The 21,276-nt window shown below is 49.1% G+C and overlaps 1 protein-coding gene across 3 annotated transcripts in view; it reads right to left on the bottom strand.

The window, feature by feature from the left end:
• LOC119375661 (uncharacterized) overlaps positions 1 to 21,276 on the bottom strand; it is a 315,585-nt gene that overhangs the window by 33,141 nt on the left and 261,168 nt on the right. For all 3 annotated transcript variants that reach the window (XM_049420276.1, XM_037645895.2, XM_049420275.1), the window contains 2 exons: positions 13,680 to 13,780; positions 8,130 to 8,200 (listed from right to left, as the gene is read on the bottom strand). In XM_049420276.1, the coding sequence (XP_049276233.1) occupies positions 8,130 to 8,200; positions 13,680 to 13,780 (172 nt within the window). The remainder of the gene's footprint in view (positions 1 to 8,129; positions 8,201 to 13,679; positions 13,781 to 21,276) is intronic.

The following is a 21,276-nucleotide window of genomic DNA, read 5'->3' as shown; positions in this document are numbered from 1 at the left end:
TACGTATCTGAGTAGGTTGCTTCCGCAGCCCACTCAGCACGTACTGTATACATTGTGGACTTGCATGAGGAAGATGTTCTTGATGTTCCAATAAAATCAGCGAAAATGTCCAGGCTAGAAAAGACGCGAAACACGCTCTCCGGCGGGCTGAGTTTCGGGAGTTTCACGTTTGCTCTGTGTAGCGTCTGCTGGCGTGGCAGCCCGCGCATGTTGTTTCGTCGCGTGTGCGATAGATGGCGCGACGCGCGATGCAAATATGGCGATGCGCATGGAATTCGCTGTGTTCTGGTCTATAGGCCGTCGAGGCTGGTAGGCCTGGATAGTGCTACGTAGATGAACATAAGTGGATGGCTCTTGTCGTATTCGTAGATTATCTGGGCGTATGTGGCCTACGTAGCCTAGTCTACAAAGCGACTGTCAATCAATCTGGCGTCATCCTCGGTCAGCATGAGGCCATCGCCCAGCCTCGCAATAAAGAGCATACTGCGCTGTTCTGGTTTCGTTAATGTGCTCCTCCGGAGTCGAGCAATGCTTCAATATAGCTTGCTGAATCATAGGAATACTAATGTAATGTTGTTTAGACTGCTATAAAAAGGGAACCAACACTGGAACCACAGACGTTAACCTGATATGACGCCTGTATCGGTGGAGTAGCCATGGTAGGAGTATAATGTAGTGTTCATTGCTTTCTTGCAAAATTAGATAGCCTGCACCATAACCACAACTGACGCTGCACCGATACTACATCTGCCTATCCTGTTTTTCCAAACCAGTTTATCGACCTGGCGTGGCTCTGTGGTAGAATACCTGACTGCCACGCAGAATGCTTGGGTTCGATTCCTGCTGGGATCGTAATTTCTATTTTTCAATCCGTCGGGTCAACGCTGCCGACGTCGGTTTTTCTTAACGCTCTCGCATTTGAGTTACCAATGTCTGCCCTCGCCGTTTCTGGGTAGATATCAACTGTCAATCACCTGTGGCTCATACCCGTACACCGCGGCCCTTGGTAACCGGGTATGTGCCACCCGTGTCTGGAGGAAAAGGTTTGACGACGTACGCGGGAGGATTTTTAGGTTATTCATGTCATGACCAGACAGTCATATTCGTCAAATCATCTTACCCTCCCATGCAAATTTTGGTCTACACCAAGTTAAGGAGGCGATCATGAGAGCACCCAGACGTAGGCGGATAGATACGTAGATAGAAACGCTCAAAGTGCCGAAGGTTCGCTAAGAAATGCTTCGCAATTAATACTCGTTTTTCATAAATATTCTTGCGCACTACACCCCAATATTAATTTTTTAAAGTAATACCAATAATAAGTAATAACTTAGCTTCATATAGATATATAATATTAAACGGTATGTATCATATTACTCATAAAAAATGATTATTAAAGCATACAAAATGTGGCCCTATTTCCCATGGTCACGAAAGAGTTAAAACTCAACAGCTATTCTTATTACCATTGAAGCTGTTTATGCTAGTCGTAATTTTTGTGCACGGTCAACAAGAAACCTATCATGATCATGAACGTGTATGTACCACAGAAATTTGGCAAATCCCACTACTCAATACTGGTTCACTAAGAAAGAGAAAGCTAGAGAAAGTAAGAAAGAGAGAAAAATAGAAAGAAATAAGGGAATAAAGACATCAAAAGATAGAAAGGCACAGAAAGATATAGAAAGAGAAAGAAATCGGAGCTCAGAGAGAGAAAGAAGCAGACAGAGAAACAGATAGAAAAAATACAGAAAGATCAAGAGAGAAATAAAGAGAAAGAAAAATCAAGGAGAAAGAAAGGGAAACAAGAGAAGTAAAGATAAAAAGAGCGAGAAAGAGGAAAATACAAAGGAAGAAACAGAACGAAACAGATACAAAATAGAGGTACAAGAAACCGAGAGAAAGAGAAAGAAAGAAGAATGGAAGAAAGAAATACAGCAGATCCCGCGCACCGTGGGACTCGATGTAATGCGAAGCAGCCAGCAAAGAGCTGCACACATCTCCTTGTTTCTCTTTGAGCCAAATGAAATCATTCATGCCATGACATCTAGTTCACCATATACCGCATGTTTGCCATGCAAGCATGCATGCACAATCTGGTATATACCATGCTTATGAAACGTATATTCTGGTATATACAATGCATGACCTGTCATTTATGTTCATCACTCACTCGTGTCATGCCATACACCTTTTTGGTATATATCCAGCTAACGAAACGGCCGGAAGCGCACCATGACATGCATATAACATGATTCGAATGTTGAGACCTGTCATTTATGTTCGTCATACAGTCACATCGCGCAATACCAATTTTGGTGTACATCAAACGAGCGAAATGACCGCGAGTGCACCATGAGTATGGCATGTAAATCATGCCATACGTGACATGCATGTCATGGTTTTCATGTTTCCACCTGGCACTTATGTTTGCCATGCAGTCACATCGCGCAATACGAACTTTAGTGTACATTAAGCGAGCGAAAAGGCCGCGCGTTCACCAGGAGCGTGGCATGTAAATCATGCCATACATGACATGCATGTCATGGTTTTCATATTACCACCTGTCATGTTCGTCATACAGTCGGGTCGCACGATACCAGTTTTGGTGTATATCAAGCTGCGAAACGGCCGCGAATGCACCATGAGCGTGGCATGTAAATCATGACATGCATGTCATGGTTTTCATCTTACAACCTGTCACTTATGTTCGTCATACAGTCAGGTCGCGCGATACCAGTTTTGGTGTATATCAATCTAGCAAAACGGCCGCGAGTGCGCCATGAGCGTGGCATGTAAATCATGTCGTACATGACATGCATGTCATGATTTTCATGTTACCACGTGTCAGTTATGTTCGTCATACAGAAATGTCTCGTCATACCAGTTTTCGTATATATCCATTCATTTAAACGGCCGCTAGCGCCCCGAGGCCATGTCATGCAAATCATGTTACCATGACATGAGTGTCATGATTTGCACGTTAGGACCTGTCATTATTTTCGTAATGAACTCTTGTCACGCCATACCAATTTTGGTACATATGAAATTAATGGAACGGCCGCAAGAGCCCCAAGGCCGTGGAATGTAAATCACGCTGTTCATGACATTCGTGTCATGATGACCTGTCATTTATGTTTGTATTACGGTCATGTTATGCTATACCAATTTTGGTATTTTAAATGCTTCGCATTTAAAAACATGGCTGATCCCTCTGGCACAGGAATCGGTATAACAAGAAGGTGAAACTTGTCTTCACTGACGTAGATGAGCGTTTGTTGTGTATTATTTAGCCGCGAGGTCAAACTGGGCAGGACTATTGAGAAGCTGCCATACTAGGAAATGGGAATGGCAACGGCGGCTGCGAGAAGAGCCCGTAGTGGTGGAAGCCCTACGACAACGACGACGTGCCTGTAGATCTATGAGTAGTGCAAACGCTCGGTTCTGGAGCTTGGACATCCGTATCGTGAGCAACCTTGCTGATGCCTAACGACAACCTAGAAGCAACCAGATCAGTCTTCAGAGTCATCCAGTTACGCTGTTTCAAGCCTTGCACAGCTTAGTGCAAGCTTCGCCATTTTTAGATGCGAAGCAGCTCTTTGACTCACGTGTGTAACGCCGTACGTTACGTGCGTCCGTACGAATGCGCCGCAACGCGTTCCCCTCGCCGTAGGTGTTGAAGCGTTGCCAAGTAGGTCACGCCACAGCTTTGCGCTGACGTCACGCTCCCCTCGCACGCTTCCCTCGCAGGTGCGCGCTGACGTCACTCTCTCCCTCACCCGCAGTATGCTCGCCGTAGCGCGCGCAGCTGCCGGCTGCTCCGCCCGCTCACAACACCTCTGAACGTGTCACTTCTCTCTCGCTTCACCCGTGGTAGTCAAGGCGAAAGCGCGCCTGCTCCGGTCCAGCACCCGTGTCTCGACTCTGAAGAAACAACGACTACGAAGTCTTGCCAAACGCTTTAATGAAACTTACACGAAACCCAACCCGCCTCCCGTGTCTTTGCGTTTCAAACAAACGTTTACTCGAGTAAACGCTACACCGAGTTTCGCTTCAAACCGTCCTTCCAGCACCCGCGTCGACGCCCGTTTCAACTGGGTCAACGCCGTGCGCACCGCTGCTGCTTCGCATCCCATCAGGGTTCCCTTCGGGGAGATGGTCCAAGTTTTTATTAAAGTTTCAGCTGTACGCACTATTGAATACTTGCGCGTAGCGCCGAGTTAAGGCGACGACAAGGTGAAACTTGTGGAGTACACTGGCGCAGCTGCCGTTTATTCTAGCCGGGAAGATAAGGCTCATGTCGCTCTATTTCCCGCAGAAGCCTGCACCGATGATCTGTTTGAGGCCAGTATGTTGTTGTGCAATCTCGCATGGGTGAACCTCAAGGAGGAGATCACGTCAGTCCGCAATTACAGTATTATCGAGGGCTTCCACAATATCTAATGGTCAGATGGAGAAAAGATGCCCTTCCTACAAGTGCGAGCGTCTTATTTACCACCTTTTTCTCCTCGTCTCTCTTTTACCTTTCTCGGGATTTCCTCACCCTCGGCCACGCTGCATGTTTCCGGTGCGACTTTTCGACCAGTGTGGTCGCCGAAAGCGCCTCCGATTTCGATGCACTCGTGTAGGTAGGCTGTCCATGGATGATAGCCACAGATCCTTGAATATGTGACATCACCCAAAGACGACGGGCCCCTGTGTCCAGTGGGCGAAGGTGTGAATTTCCACGCAGGCGCAAATGCGCACATGATATCTCTAGCGAATGAAGTTGACCAGTTTCCACTTGGGCTTTTGGTACAACATCGTCGACGAAAACAGCGCTGGATTATTAACAGGGACACCAGAAGACGATAACTTTTTTCAACAAGGTGTTCATTTTTGCATGTGCAAAACTACTTGTTCTGAACAACTTACAAGAAACAGAATCACACAAGCGCACAGATCCTTCTCAAGTCGCTATCGCCTTGGCATGTTTATCTTTGTCTAGAAAGTTCAGCTCTTTTTCACTCAAAGCTACAGATGGGCAGCTAAAGCAATTCTGGCCCACACGTGATATAGCGGCTGTCTCGATGATTTCTCGTGTAAGAGATGACTAACATCAGAATGAAATCTTTTCGGTAGGTACAATCTTTTCGATAGGGGTTACGCCAAGCGACGACAGCATACGACAGCGTACGACAGCCGGGGGCCCTAAAGTGCTCCGCAGTTAATATCATCATCAAGGCGCTCGAAGGGAGAAGACTTCTCCTTTGCGCAAGCGCACGCTAAATATGCTACAGATGGCTATGCTATACGTGGTTTTGCCTGCGTTACGCCAAGCGATGACAGCGTACGACAGCATTCGACAGCCCGGGTTCCTAAAGTGCTCCGCATTTAAAAATATGATGGCTCACAGACAGTCACAACTTTACCAACACCGTTTGTGCGAGTGCCACTCTCTGACCCCTAAGTCTTGGATTGGAGTCGCTTAATTTTTTGTTGTTTTGTATTTTGGAATTAGGGTGGTGTGTTTAAACATTCCACATTTCGACACGAGTCAGCTATAGACTAGGCGCTGAACATTTGCAGCCACACTGGATGTGTGATTCATGCTACACCGGCTTTCTAACTTTAAATCATTGTGAAATGTTGACTTCTAGTCAGTGGCAAGTCAGTGAAATTTAGGTGTCCACTGCTGTCGCACCTTGGCTTCGCCAAAAAATCTCTTAACCTAGACCGCCGGATTTCGACATTAAGATGGACGTGGCGGCGGGAGCCAGGCCGAGTACACATGGTCGCACAAAAATAGCTCTTTGGGTGTGACATTCTGCACACCTTTCCTCCCTTACCTTCAAGGCTTAAAGTCAGGGGGGCCCGGGGGGGGGGCGCGGCCCCCTCCCTTTCCTAACGAGGGGCTCGGCCCACCCTCAGCAGGTTAAAGTAGCACTGCGGCACCCATTTTATAAGTGGCAGAGTTGATTTATTCGGCAATAGCGCTTTGTGCGACGAAATTATAACGCTCCGATTTTCCAACTAATGGTTTAATCGCAATTATTTGGTTGATGCAGTGTCAGAAAAACAGAAAAGGAAAAAAAAATGTCGCCCGCATCTTCGCACGGGGGGAACTCGAGTAAATGCGTCGCAGAGTGGTGGGGGTATCGCGTGAATGTTGCGTAATTGGGTTTCGCAGAAGCGTCGCGCTGCCCGAGTGATGGATCCGCTGCTCGACGTTCACGAACGGTTGCTGCTTCTCGAGCACGACGTTCAGAATCCACAGCCCGTCGTTGCCGTTTCGCAGCTGCTTCTCGTTCCCCGAGTGAAGGATCCGCAGTCCGTCGTTGCCGTCTCGCTGCAGCTTCTCGTGCACGGAGTTCCGGGTCCGCAGCTCGCTTCAAACGCTTGCGTTCAGCGTCGTATGCTCGTCTCTTCGCAGCCTTGTCTTCTGCGTTGCTTGTTGTTGACGCCGACGACGGTGAGGGTGGGGTAACGTTGCCTTCAACGAGTGGTGGGACGCTGATTAAAGGTACTGTTGCTTCCATCGCATCTACTCGAGTCAAGCAAAGCGTCAAGCGAAAGCCAAGTAAAGACGCCCTTGACTGAATTCCGAACGCGCGCTCCGCCGCTTATATACACACCGCCCGCGTTCGATCGAGAGGAAGGAGGGAGGGATAGGTGAGGCCTGCTGCCGGCACGAGACGAGACGAGCCGAGCATGCGAGGGAGGGAGAGGAGAAGGGGAGTTGCTCGGAGGATTCCGTGGTCCCGTCCTTGAACTCCTGTGACCGGCTCCCCCATCTTTCCTGTCATCTTCTCTCTTCGTCGCTCCTGTCGACCTCCTATCACTTCCTTTCCTATCTCTTTCTACTTTTCTTTTATCCCTCCTTAACCCCCCCCCCCCCCCCGAAGGCGCTGAGCCGTGCTCCCGCAAGGGCTGCAGAAAATAGTGCCTTCTTCCTCTCCTACACAGTCAGAAGCTTGCTGCCGGCACGGGACGAGCCGAGCATGCGCAGTGGGGGTGTGGACGGCGGCCGACGCCGCAGGTGCGACTAAGAAATGCTCCGCATTTAAAAACGGGTATCGTCATACTGCTGAATACTACTTCCCGAGACTGCACACCACGGGTCACCAACCTGTTCGACTAAGTTTGTTGGCACAGCATATTGTTCCACGAGGCACCTGAGCGTGAAGCTACCCACTCGTGAATCAGAGAAGGTGCACTTTGGTCTCTATCTTACTAGTGAAGTTTCATTCGTTCCGTTGTGCATTGCGAGTCTGGTGTACTGCCAATGACGTATGTATTTTGCCTACCTTTTTTATACAACTAGGTGTGAAAATAAAATATAGCCTTGTCGGGCCTGAGCTTCTCAATGCAATGAGTGAACTAAAGTTAGTTGCTTTGAATTCTTTGCTTTGACCTTACATATCTTTATCCCTTTGCATCCAGAGTTACTTTTGAAAGATCGTTTTAAAAATGGCAATTTCTTTTTAGTGCTTGGTTGGATTGGCACGTTGAATAAGTGTCCTAAATACACTTGGAGTAATATGTTTATTTGTATAATATTCATAAGCGTTTGTTCAATTCAGTTCAATTCTAGTGACGGCTTCACTACATTATCGCCCGAAACACATCCGTTAACCTTTAACACTTAATCTATGGTGCGTATATATCTATATATATATATATATATATATATATATATATATATATATATATATATATATATATATATATATATATATATCACCGCCGTACGAGGGCCCCCTTTCACTCAAGGGAGACTAAGCCCTGCTTACCTTATCAGTTTTCCTTCACCCTTTACGTAACGAGGAGCTGTGGGACAACGCTCTCCGCGACGGACCCAAGGTCCTTCGAGTCATGAAACAGCGGTCCCTACTCGTCGCTGGAGTCATCTTAGGGACCCCGGAAAAGTGGTTCCTCCCGCATGCTCCTTTTCCATTCAAACATCAATAAAGACGTTTTACTCTCTCTCTCTCTCTCTCTGCACTTCAGGCAAAATCCTAGGATGGTTCAAGGAGTGAGTTACTGTCTTGGTCAGCCATGCGCGTTAGCGCGAGAAAACATCAGCGGGGGAAGTGGGAGAGGGCTGGTGGGCTGAAGCCTTTTAACACCCATCTCTAGCAACGACTCACCTCTTTGGAGGGTAGCACGGGGGACGGTGGTCTTACGGCCCTGGGTATCACCACCAAATCCCACTCTGGACCTGCGACATGGATTGCAGCCGATCAAAGAATGAGAACAGGAGTGCGTTGTTGAAACATTACGTCAATGCACGTTAGCATTTCTCTTGCACATCAAGCGTATGAGCAGAGCAACGATGCCGCAGTCTTTGTGATAGGTGTGTCCGAATCTCACGCGCCAATTTAGGTGCTATTATCGGCACAAGAATTACACAAGATATCGCCATGTTCGACAGACGGACGGGTGGATATATCGCTACGGTCGAATGCCTTTGGTACGCCAAGACATGCTCCACATTTAAAAATAATACATCCTGCACGCAAATACTGAACTAATACGGCCATCTGGGCGAGTTGGCATATTAACATCTTCGGGTAAACGGCGCAGCGCGGCACAGAGAAAGGACGAGAAACGAACGACACGATCGCTGACAACTGAAAAACTTATTTTGCGCACAAACAAAAATGCGTTTAAGTCACATGGTGATTGCCAGATAAGCAAGAGAAGCGATAGAGGTTTCGCTGACACAACAAGCGGCATCCGTGTTCATATAAGCTTCGATTATCTCTCGGCTTGTTTGATCTTTATTTTTGTACATGGCGCATGGCTTAAAGAAGGTATCATCCAAATATCAAGTAGAAGTCATATTTTCCGCGAAGAGCAGGTTATCCAGCTTATGCCATCTGGCCAACAAACGTAAGCGCAAGCCAAGCACATCGTGTCAGGTTAAGCACACGCGTAAGTTGATTCCTTGTTCCTTGGGGGTAGTTTATGCAATTCCGCTCTCTTGTGTCAAGGTCACGGTGTAAGAATATTCAGGTGTTGACACTGCGCGCGCCTAAGCGGCCAGAAAATGTTCGGTCGTCAGTCCGTTGAGCGGTGCGCCATCTAATGGCTTGAGGCGGAGAGCGCCCGCGAGTAGCCGAATCACGGTGGTGCTGCGTCATCGCCGCCGCTCTCGCCGTTCCCTCTCCTGTTGCTCTCTCGATTTCGCCCCTCGACGCCGCTTGGCGGTTGCACATTATCCAGCAAAATGGCACAAAAAAATGCACGTTATCAGCAGCATGCGCGTTGCTATGGAGACGACTGCCCCGCTTTTCGTAGCGCCCTCTGCAAGTCATCTGATAAGAACCCGAACATTATCTGGATGCGCGCGGATTGCGGTTTCCATGCGTTGGGGGAAGAGTGTCATCACCTGAGTATATTCTTACACCGTGGTCAAGGTGTATTACAGGCAAACTGGTCGACGTTTGAATATTCACCTCAGAGACCACTACGGCGCTGTAAAAAATTCTACGACTTCTAATTTGGCCGCCCACTGCAGCAGATGCAAATGTGAACCCTTGTTTCAAGAAACAGCCGCAATGTACAAAAGATCAAACAAGCCGATCAGACAATCGAAACTTATCATATTGCCATGTACGTTTCTTATTATTGCTTTTGCTGTATTCGGTTTTCGCCCACAAAGACTGTCCGCAACGCTCAGCGCAAACCGCGCCTCATTGTTCGAGATGCTTCGCGAATATTGTAGATCGTTTTGTTAAGATTGCGCACAAGACGCGAACACTCGAGCTTATTCTAGAACTTGCGCGACAACCAGCGATAAAGCTGGAATATTCGACGGCACATGTATAAATGCCGACGCGCTTCACCGCTTGTCAGTTGATCGACGGTCGACACTCTGTTCGCCGCTATCAGTACATACCGTGTGTATTGCTGTAAATTAACTTTCCGTTTCTCGGCCACAAGTTCGGCCAAATAAAGAGTTTCATCTTGGACACCTCGCCTGCGGTCTTCGTTGACGTCACGACCACGTGACATCTGGTGGAGGTGCTGCTTCATGACCCGGACGCCACCGCGTGGCGCTGACCCAAGCCCAAGCCGCCACGAGGACGACGGCAAGGAAAACCCGGATCGTCGAACAAGCCGCAGGCAGAAGGGACTACAGCAAGAGCACGGGCTCCTTCCCGAAAAAGCCAGGCAGCCGCAGATCCCAACATCGACCACAGCGACGATGACCGACCCCGTGCAGCCTAAGGAGCCGCCAACTTTCCGTGGATCGGCGTTCGAAGACCTGGAAAGCTGGCTCGAAGCCTACGACCGAGTCGCCCTTTTCAATGTCTGGACCAGTGAAGACAAGCTACGGCATGTCTGCTTCGCCTTGGAGGACGCAGCTAGAACATGGTTCGAGAACCAAGAGCAAACCCTGACAACATGGGACGTTTTTCGCACCAGGTTCCTTAGCAATATTCACCAGCGTCGTCCGCAAGGAGAGGGCCGAGGCTCTGCTCGAAACCTGCGTGCAGCTGCCAAACGAAAACGTGCCACTCTTCACAGAAGAAATGACGAGACTGTTCCGCCACGCAGACCCTGACATGCCCGAGGAGAAGAAAGTTCACTTCCTCATGCGAGGAATCAAGCAGGAGCTGTTCGCGGGACTGATTAGAAACCCACCCAAGACCATCCAAGAATTCCTCGCGGAGGCAACGACCATCGAGAAGACGCTCGAGATGCGCACCCGGCAGTACAATCGCCGCGCTTAAAGACAGCGCAGCTGTTCATGCCCTCGGCTCCGACGACTTACGCGAGAAGATCCGAGCAATCGTGCAAGAGGAGTTGCGAAAAAAAATCACAGCATATCCACGGAGTGAATGATGATGAGTGGGCGAAGCTGCGGAGCTTCATCGGTAAACCGTGAATCTTCCGTGAATTCTGCCCAGTACATCATCACCGACGTGAGATCGGGCGCGTTTATACTAAAGGTTCGATGAGTTATGACGACTTGCAGCTCACTTTAATTTTACATGTACGCTGTGAATTTTCATTGTTTAGAAAACCATTGCTTTAGAAAACATGTGGCGTCTTTCGTTAAGCAGCTGGCGTCTTTTCGTTTTGCTTTAGAAACATCTGGCGTTCTTTCGTTTTGCTTTTAGAAAACATCTGGCGTCTTTCGTTGGTTTATTTCATCAATCAACGGCGTTTTGAACAAAATTTTTATTGTTTAATCACGCACAGGAGAAATCTCACCATGCACTACCTTGGAGGTAAACAATGGCTGCTAATGGGAATGAGAGACAGAAGAAGTCGGCTTTTAGCTAACACTTACACTTCTACTTCTACTAACGTTTCCTACTGGAACATGCCAATGGCTGCTAATGGGGAATGAGAGACAGAAGAATTCGGCTTTTAGTTAACGCGCACGCGGCGAATTTTTTATTGTTCAACAACGCACAGGAAAAATCTCCCACCGGCACCACCTTGGAGGTCAAGATCTGGTACTAGCGTTACGACTGGTTACGCACTACTACTACTACGAGGGACGAACGGGTGCCGCCTTAAAGGGCCCCTCACCAGGTGACCTAACGAATTTTAGTTAGACATTGCAAGTTGTTGCGAGCCCAATTAATAGCATTATGCGACAAGAATATTTCTAATCGGTCGGTTAGAAGCTGAGAAAAACAATAATTTGTAGCGGCGCGAAACCATGATGCGAGGAGGCGAGCTGCAAACCCTTGCCGCTCGCCCAGCGTAGCCTTCGCAAGCCAAATCCCTTCCCTGCCCTCTTCGGCACGCGAGCAGGAGGATCACATCACGCATACGCATGAACACGTCATGCGCACAAAATGTCACGAGCGCATGACGTGCCCGAGCCCCAGCCCCCGAGACGCGAGCGGTGTTGTGGCGGCGTTCTTTGAGCTTCATCTCTGCAAGCTATGCCGAATGCATCCTCGCCGATCACTTGGCTTTTCAACCTATTACTGAGCACGAAAGCTGCAACATTTTTACGGACGCGAGACTAGCGGTGTGCCGCATGAACATCTAGTTAGACGCAGGAGGATAAATGAGCCTAATGAATGCTGGAACGCGGTAGAAAATTAGTTTCGTTGTAAAGGGTGGCGTCTGCACGATGCGCAAAGCGCGAGAACACGAACGCATGCGAAACAGAGGTAGATTAGTCTCGAATCTCGCTGCGACTTGCAGTAAAAATTAAAACAGAAAACGCACACATTCCGTTTGTGTGTTTTTTGTTATTGCTCTCAAGTTTTATTTATCCAATCAAGCAACAAATTACACCAACTACACGTCGTGTCAAATAATTATCGCAGTGTCACGTGCTACTGTTAGCGACGTCAGAGCACAGTCGTCTACGTAGAGGAGCGATGTCACAGCACTACCATCTACGTAGGGCCGTTCTCTCATGTACGTCATCCCCTCATTCTCTGGGCGCGCGGCCGCGAGAAGAAGGGCAAGCGGCGTACACCTTGAAATTTGACCCATTTACGTGGCGCGTAGCGTTGCAAATTTTGGCAGACGTAATCGTGAACGCCCAGTGCATGCATTGCGCTCGTCAGCTCAAAATTGTCAAACCTGGTGAGGGGCCCTTTAAGGAGCTTCGCCCCTAAAATTCTACCTTCACCGCAACCTCAAGTAGACTCCATCGCCGACGTCGTGCGCCAGGAGATCCAGCAGTCACTGGGCGCGCGTCAGCTAGCAGAGCCGCAGCCGCAAGCTATGACCTATGCTGCTGCAGCCTGCCGTCATGCTCCTCCTCCACGCCCACGCCAAGACGCGACACCACTGCAGTACCGTCGCCAGAAGCCGCCGCCGCCACAGACGCCCTACCGTCCGCCTGTTGGCCAGCACTACGCGCCAAGGAAGACCGACGTTTGGTGCGCCCCTGACAACTAAAGTCCCTCTATATATAAATACAGGGACCTTACTGACAACCGCCCGCTCTGCTACCACTGCGGGGAGGCCGGCCACACGTACCACCGCTGCCAGTACCGACAAAGACTGTCAGCAACGCTCAGCGCAAACCGCGCCTCATTGATCGAGATGCTTCGCGAATATTGTAGATCGTTTTGTTAAGATTGCGCGCAAGACGCGAACACTCGAGCTTATTCTAGAACTTGCGCGACAGCCAGCGATAACGCTGGAATATTCGACGGCACATGTATAAATGCCGACGCGCTTCACCGCTTGTCAGTTGATCGACGCTCTGTTCGCTGCTATCAGTGCATACCGTGCGTATTGCTCTAAATTAACTTTGCCTTTCTCGGCCACAAGTTCGGCCAAATAAAGAGTTTCATCTTGGACACCTCGCCTGCAGTCTTCGTTGACGTCACGACCACATGACAATATGCACGTGGATGCCGGCCGTTGTGTCAGCCAAACCTCTATCGCACTGCATTGAAAAGAAATATAATTTTTGATTGGCTTGTTCCCGCGCTTCTCTTGTTTATCTGGCAATCACCATTTGACTTAAACGCATTTTTGTTTGTGCACGAAAGAAAATTTTCAGTTGAGAGTCAGCGTTCGTGTCGTACATTTCTCGTCCTTTGTGCCGCGCTGCACGTTTACCCGAAGATGCAAATACTGGTCGTCTGCCGCTTCATTCGTCAAGTATCTGAACATTTCTGCAGCAGAAGGCCATCCATGCATGTTGTATTCTAGTGAAGCAAGTGGTAAAATGGCATATTTTTCAGCCGACGGACACTTACTGTCTGCGTCCTGGATGGAACCCGTGAAACCGGTGATGGTTGACGACGCTGGGCAGGGCGGGTTCGGTGGTCCGGCACATTCTGACTGTACGTAATGTTTCCTGCGGACACAACACACAAACGACGGCAATGTTGCCGATTTAACTATGATTCGTTCCGAATATGCACAAATAAGTATTCAGCTTCAAGGAAGGAAGGAAGGAACATGGGTGAGAGGAAAAAACGCCAGGCCTGCGCTGAAACCGCAGCACAGTCACAGCGAAAGCTGGAAGAGCGGCGTTTCTAGAGCCCGTTGTCAGCTCTCTTGGGGCTACAATACAAGTACACTAGAAAGATACCCAGTACGCCATAAATCACAATTTTTGTGAAGTTGAGAAGCACCTACTAAGTCATTATTCGTCATTCTGCGGAGAAGCGAGGCACCAGCCGCACGTCTGTAAGGCATTATGTGCACTTTGTTGACGCGACAAGTGATGATGATGAAGAATTATGGCTCAGCCCTTTGTAATGGGTTGGAAGCTTTAAACGGCCCACCAGTTAAGTAATTTGCATTGGGTGACGCCCGGTTGCTATTTCCCTCTCCCGTCGTGCTGTATAACATACGTTGCCGTGGGAGAGAGACGGGGTGGGGTGAAGAACTTTACTGAGACCCCAAGTAAATGGATCATGCGTTTATGGGATTCTTTGGCAACCAATACAAATGCACTTGCGAGGAACCCACTACGCTCTAAATCACTGTAATTTATCTGAGACCCCGAGGAAATGGATCATGCGCTTATGGGCTTCCTTGGCAACCACTACAAGTGCACTTGCGAGGAACCCACTACGCTATATATCATTGTAATGTTTGAGAAGTAGGGCAGCAGGCACTGGGCCATTTTTCGTCATTCTACGAAGAGGCGTGGTACCTGCTAAACGCATGTAAGGCATTATGCGCACTTTGTTGATGCTGTGCCTGGCGACGATGAAGAATTATGGCAGAGTCCTTTGTAATGGGTTGGAAGCATTCAACAACCTACTCATTGCGCAATTAGCATTGTGTGACGCCTGGTTACAGAATTCGCGTTGTGCGACGCTTGGTGCTTATTTTACTCTCTACCACGCTATATTGCATATGCTAATGTGGTTCCTTCCCGACATGAAGTCTGTATAGGACCTTTTTGCATAGCAGTTCCAAGCACCGGAATGGCTCAGAGGTTGAATACCGGGCTCCCACGCAGAGGGCCCAGATTCGAACCTCGTTCCATCCTGGAATTTTTTTCTTATTTCGTTTTTTTTTTCTTATTTCGAGCGATACTGGTTACGGACACCGGCGGCGGCGGCGGCGGCGGCGGACAACTACGGCGCCAAAAACGGCCGGTGAAATGATCTCATAACAGCTTTCGCTGTAAAAGAGAAGTGAGAGTGAGGAGGAGGGAAAGGAGGATGGGAGAGTAAAGCAGAGCATATAAAGAATGAGAAAGAGAGAAATAGAGAAAAAGAAATGCAAAAAGAGAAAGAAAGAAATAGAAAGGAAAAATAGAGAGAACGAAAGAAAAATAGAAATTAACAGTGAGGAAAAAATACAGAGAGGGAGAAAGAAAGGGGTGACTAAAGTGAAACAAAGAAGGCCGCCCAGCTATATAGAGCCAATATAGAGAAATACAGAAACACACAGCGCTACTGTCACTTGTCCCGTTAATGGGGAGGCAATCACCGGGCAGATTCTAAGGGCTTGCGTATCGGCCCCCCGAAACGCACCACGAAAGCGCGGACAATTTAGAGTAGGTCCTTTAGTGCACCAGCAAACGCCGGTTGTGGTCCAAAGACCGAGTCAGAGCCAAGAGTTGATAACACAAACCAAATATATTCTCAGTTAAGGCAGTACAAGCATCACACAAACATGCACACTCGTGAGGTATCAATTACAACACAGCACACAACAGAACTTAGATGGTGTTTCAAACAACGGGAACAAACAAACAAATCGCGCTACAAATGCAATCTCATGATATTCAAGAACACTTAAAGTCTTGAGTATTAATCAAACGAACACTTGAAGTATTGAATATTAATCAAACGTGTCCAGTCCACAATTCTTGGAACGTCTCTCGAATGCTTCTCTTCCAGGAAATAATCTCGCAAACTCCAGCGCTGATCGCCGTTGTTCCCTTCCGTCGCCGGCCCCGAAAGTTCTCTTACAGGAAACACTCACGTAAGTTTTCACTGCTCACACGGCGTCATCACCCGATTCTTCCAGATCGACTGACCGCACTGCATCATGAAGAATTACACATCATCTCCCCCTACGGGCAACCATGGTGGGATGCCAAAAGCTCGCGGGGGGTGCGCATCGAGTTTCCGTTTCTCTTATCTGACTTATGAGGCGGTGGTTGTCGAGGCGTTTGAATTACCGCTTGCCGACGCTGACGTTTACGTTCGGCTTCCCGAGCCTTCCTCTGCTCCGCGGTAGTGGCGCTGCCACTGGCGCGCTGCCAATGGCGTTTCGCACACAGCCGCACAGAGAGAGAATGAGGGAAGCACAGCGAACGCGCGCTTTCGCAGCCTCGCAGCTTCGAGATTCGCTTGCCGGCGTTGCCTTTCACGTTCAGCTTCGCGAGCGTCCATAACGCCGTTGCGAAGGAGAGTGCAACGCTTGCCAGCGTTGCCCTCTACGTTCAGCTTCGCGAGTGTCCATAGCGCTGTTGCGAAGGAGAGTGCAACGGGAGCGAGCGCGCGTCGCATTATATACGAGCGTACAGTTGTGGGGCCTCGAGGCCCACCACTGGAAACGCCGGCGCCACCGTCGGCGTGACGTGCTTGGCAGGATCACGTGGTCTCAGCGGCCGCGTCGGCTGCTTGTGGAGCGCTGCCGCGTGCTTTGAAAACGAGTTTCAAGTACCACATGCGCTGCGGTCTGTTCAAATACGGAAGTCTCCTCGCATTTTCTGCTCAATTGAAACCATTTTAACAGAGTGGCTGCCTCCGAAGGCGACGAACATGGAGCTCTACCGCTCGGTGCCGCAGTGCCGGGCTTAGGCAACGGAGCCCTGTGTCAGCCTGCACCGGTAACCGCGGGACAAGAAACTGCTTGAAGCATGGGTTGTTAAGCTAAGAACCGGCAAGTAGCCATCGGCTACGAGTCTTGTGTGCAACAAGCACTTCCGCGACGAAGGCTTTCGTTACTGCGTCGGGCCTGCGATATTCGGTGAGTAGCAGACAGCGCGCACTGAGACGATGGCCCATGCGCGCTCCCCGCCGGCATATGATGCTTATCTGCCACAGGATGGAAAAGGCGCTACCTTTTACCACGTGTGATGCCATCTCAGAACCCTCCCGTGCGACCTCTTGATCAGCTCAGCGTCTGCACCTAACGCGGTTTTGTACGGCCTCCGTGACCGATCACGGAGGCAATGCAAAGCGACCATGACGTTGAATACGTCATGTGACGTCATAATGACGCTACATATTTTGGCGATCTGTGCCGTCATGATGACGTCATATGATAACGCCATCACCGATCACGGAGGCAATGCAAAGGGACCATGTCGTGTGAATACGTCATCATGTGACATCACGTTATGTCACGTCATGGTGATGTCATAATGAAGTTACAAATTTAGGTCTGTGACGTCATGATGACGTCATATGTTGACCTCATCACGTGACGATTATTTTTTGCGTCACTCGTCTTGACGCCGCGACGGTCAATCTTCCCGTTTGAAGAGGCATCTGGCTTTCGCCTTCAAAGGTACGCGACGTTTGCTGGTGGACGTACATAGCGAGAGAGTCAAATGCTGTGGCTGTGTGCTGCATTTGTGTTGGCAATAACATTTTTTCAGTGAAGCTTGCGTTCCCTTGACGCAAACACTATGTCCCAAATTCATTTGTGTCACTCTCAAACTGACGTTGGACCTCTCCAACCCCATGTATTTTCTTGGAGCATCATTTATTTACGTGGAAAAGACGCCACCCTGTTGGCGTTAAACACGACACTGCTGCCAAAAGTGCTGGGGTGCTCGTCAAATATTTACTATCTTGTTTTGCGGCTGCTGGTTGCTGCAGTAACTTCTACTTTATTCACCGCTATTTCAAGTTCACGTGGGTCCTAGTTCACAGCCGACGTATGCAGAACAAGTCCGGCGAACGTTACTGTATTTTCTTTCTTTTCCTTGACGTTGCATGCTACTACCACGCTCGGTCTCGTAGACTGGTTCTCCTTCCACCAGCAATCTCGAAGTGGTGAAGTTTTGGTCTATGAATTTGACAGAGAGCGGCAGGTTCACTGGAATGCATATGGAACGATAATTAAGGAGCATTGAAAAAAGGCGTCGCATTTGCTCACGTTTTGTGTGAGCACCAACCGAAACGAGTGCACTGAATAAAGAAACAGAAGCAGCGGCATTTGCCCGCTAAGAAGGCCAATCAATACGCAGTTCTAGACAACTTGTCAAATGACATTGAAACGTAATCGAATTTAGACAAAAAAAAAATGAATCGTCGGGACGGCACAAAGTTCACAGCGCGGTGCCAAAACGCGCTCGTAGCAAAAGCGAAACCATCAGTACGAACATACATGCAGACGCTCATAGGCCTCCAACGCTCAAGTTTGCGCAGCGCCGTCCGCCGCCCCAGCGGAGAGAGGGGAAAACTCCGGTAGCTGGGACGGGTCGCTCTTGCTTGGTATTCCCATCGCGCGCGCGGAGAACGTGCTCCCCGGGGCTTTTATCTCGCATTTTTCACGCTATGGGTGCCGTTCCTTCGTCGTACTCGAAAGCAGGCACGCAGTCCTGCTGCATTGTGAACTGTCACAAAAGTTTAAAAATGTCGAAGAGCCGAAAACTTCCTGTCATGTTCTACCGTTTCCAATGCAAGCAGTCCGAGGAGCAGAGGCGTCAAGAGTGGATTATGGCAGTTCGCCGCGATGCTTTCGCGGTCTTGTCACCTTGAAGCAGTTTTTGTCGTACACAGTATTACGAACTATTAACGGGGAGAAACGCGATGATCGTGCTCATTTGAAAGGGAAGTGCGTTTGTGAACCGAAGTTACAACAAATAGACAGCCGCTGTACGTTTCGAGATTGCGCGCTGGCTTTCCGAGTCAACCATTTGTAATGTTACAGCAGCGGAGCATTTGGGCTTATTACACCACAGTTTAAATAACGTACCGTGAGTACTAAGTGTTTAATTCAGCTGATTGCGGTACATTTCCCGTCGCGGCTCCCTGTAAACAGAATTAAGCTGTATGTTTGCACTGAGCGTTTATATTGGCCTTGCATGCGACACGCCGTGATTGCTTAGAAGGCTGAAGTGTTGCGCTGCTAAAATCGTGGTCATGGGTTTGATTCACGCATACAGCAGCTGCATTTCGATGGGAGCGAAATGCACTAACACCGGCGTACTTAGATTTACGTACACGTTAAAGAAACCCAGGTGGCCGAAATTAATCCGAATTAATCCACCACGGCGTGCCTCGTATTAATGTCATGCGTTCGGCACGTAATAAAAAGCCTTGCATGCCGCTTTGGAAACGAGCTGAAAAAAGAACCAAGGTGGCAATTAAATTTTCGATGGCTTCGCGAATTCAGATGCGCTTATTATTGGGCACAAATCTCGGCATAATCATACACATGCGCGATCCCAGTGGGTATTGTATAGTATCAGGGGCGTAGCCAGAAATTTTTTCGGGGGGGGGGGGGGGTCCAACCATACTTTATGTATGTTTGTGCGTGCGTTTGTATGTGTGCGTGTACATATACGCAAGCAAAATTGAAAATTTTCGGGGAGGGTTTGACCCCCCCCCCTGGCTACGCCCCTGTATAATATGATGCTGACCAAGCGAGCTGTCGAAACAACCAAAGCGACATTCGAATAAGCGAACACGGTGCGTGATGAGGCGTCGATATTATTCGAAATGAAACACGCCTCTGCAAGAAACATGCATCGTCGAAGTGGGCATGAAATATTTATTTATTTTTTGTTTGCGTATATCATTATGCTGTCAAAGGGAGCTCTAAAAAAATCCAAGGCGACATTAAACTTGCGATCCGACGTTGTTATCATTCGATGCAAACCTCGGCAAAAGTGAAACTCCCACGAAACTGAACACTGCGCATTGCGATGCAGCCAGTGACTCAACAGGGCAGATGTAAATTTATGCTCTTCACACTGAGCTCATAATAAATTTAAAGCCGCACGACAAACTTGGCATCTAAGCAATTGAAAAGTTATCAATAGAAAACGCACTCGAAAGCGTGCTGGATGGTTGCTGACAGCTCCGAGTATACACGACTGCCGCAACGAATGTGCGTTTTACCGGTAACATAATTACAGAACTCGCGCAGTCACCTCCCTACTCATGTCAAAGAAATGTGCCCGTTCAGCATCTGCACGCACGTAGCGCTCGCACAAACAGCATCGCCCTTGACGACCTGCTCGGTCCCGAAAAGGTGGTCGATCAACCGTCCTCCTCTGGTAAGATTCCCACCGTTAAAACGTTTTTTTCCATCTCTGGGATCTTTCTAAACCTTCAGAGCAAGCGACACGTGAAACTGCACGTGCACGGCGAGCAGAGAACAGCGCGTGCAGGGTGCCTGAACGTGCGGAGACAGCGCAGTCAAAAGGCAGGCGCGGAGAGGGGAGCGACCGGTTTTCGCTAGAAAGGCGGCGAAACGCGTGCGCCGCAGCGCCCCCTGGCCGAGCTTGGGAGGCCTATTCATGCAGAGGCACCGTCAGCCGTCGCGAACCCGTGCGATCGCTGGCTTGAGGCTTTTATACAGGCAGTCTACTCTAACGAGATATTTCACACAATTTGCGCTCAGCGAGTGACTACCTTTCACGCAAGAAGCCGGTTCAGGGGTCTCCAACGCGGTGACCGCGTGAAGCGGGTGCTCGGTTTTCTGCAAAGAGACAGCGACTGTAGACTATCTTGTGCTTTCTCTTCATCGAAGATTATCCTTTTTTACGGGAAAGAACATATTTCTTTTCGAAAGTACATGCAGAAATGTCCCGGAGGGCTTCCGCGAGGTGATTTTGTAGAGCGCCGACAGCAAAACCTATGGGGCGCGTGCCGGCGGCATCCTGCCTAGCACACAATCGAGGCGCGTCCGATAGAGGGCGACTCCGTAACTCCTCGCCGCGTACCTTGATGCCCGCGCGCTCCGCTGAGGGTGAGGACAGCCGCGTTAGCGTGACCTAGAATAGGGGGAGTGTCCAAAGCGCCGCGCGAATACATAGGAGGAGCGAGGGCCTTTTGCGGTGAACTGCCACGCCGCGGCGCTTCCGTGTTGGACCCGTGGTTAGAGTATTGGTGGCAGAAAAGTAGAGATAAAGAACAAAAATAAATAATGGGGGAAAAATAAGGTCACTCTGCCTTAAGAGGCAGAGAGATGGACCATGAATTTATATTTTTTTTTTGTATAATAACATAATTTAATCAATGTAGATAAGGTATTAGGCCAACATGAAACAAGGAAGCTTTTTTTTTTCTTCGAGCCTGGTGGCAGACATGTCACTGCCCCGTCTTAAAGGGGACGCTCATAGCATCCATTGCTGCGATGGATGACAGCGATGGAAAAGAAGCAAGGTGTGAGAGCGGGCTAGTTGGTATTCCATAATAC

The sequence above is a fragment of the Rhipicephalus sanguineus genome, chromosome 11 (genome assembly GCF_013339695.2).
Source record: "Rhipicephalus sanguineus isolate Rsan-2018 chromosome 11, BIME_Rsan_1.4, whole genome shotgun sequence".
In the NCBI taxonomy this organism is placed as follows: Eukaryota; Metazoa; Arthropoda; class Arachnida; order Ixodida; family Ixodidae; genus Rhipicephalus; species Rhipicephalus sanguineus.
This window is presented reverse-complemented; position numbering and strand designations above follow the sequence as displayed.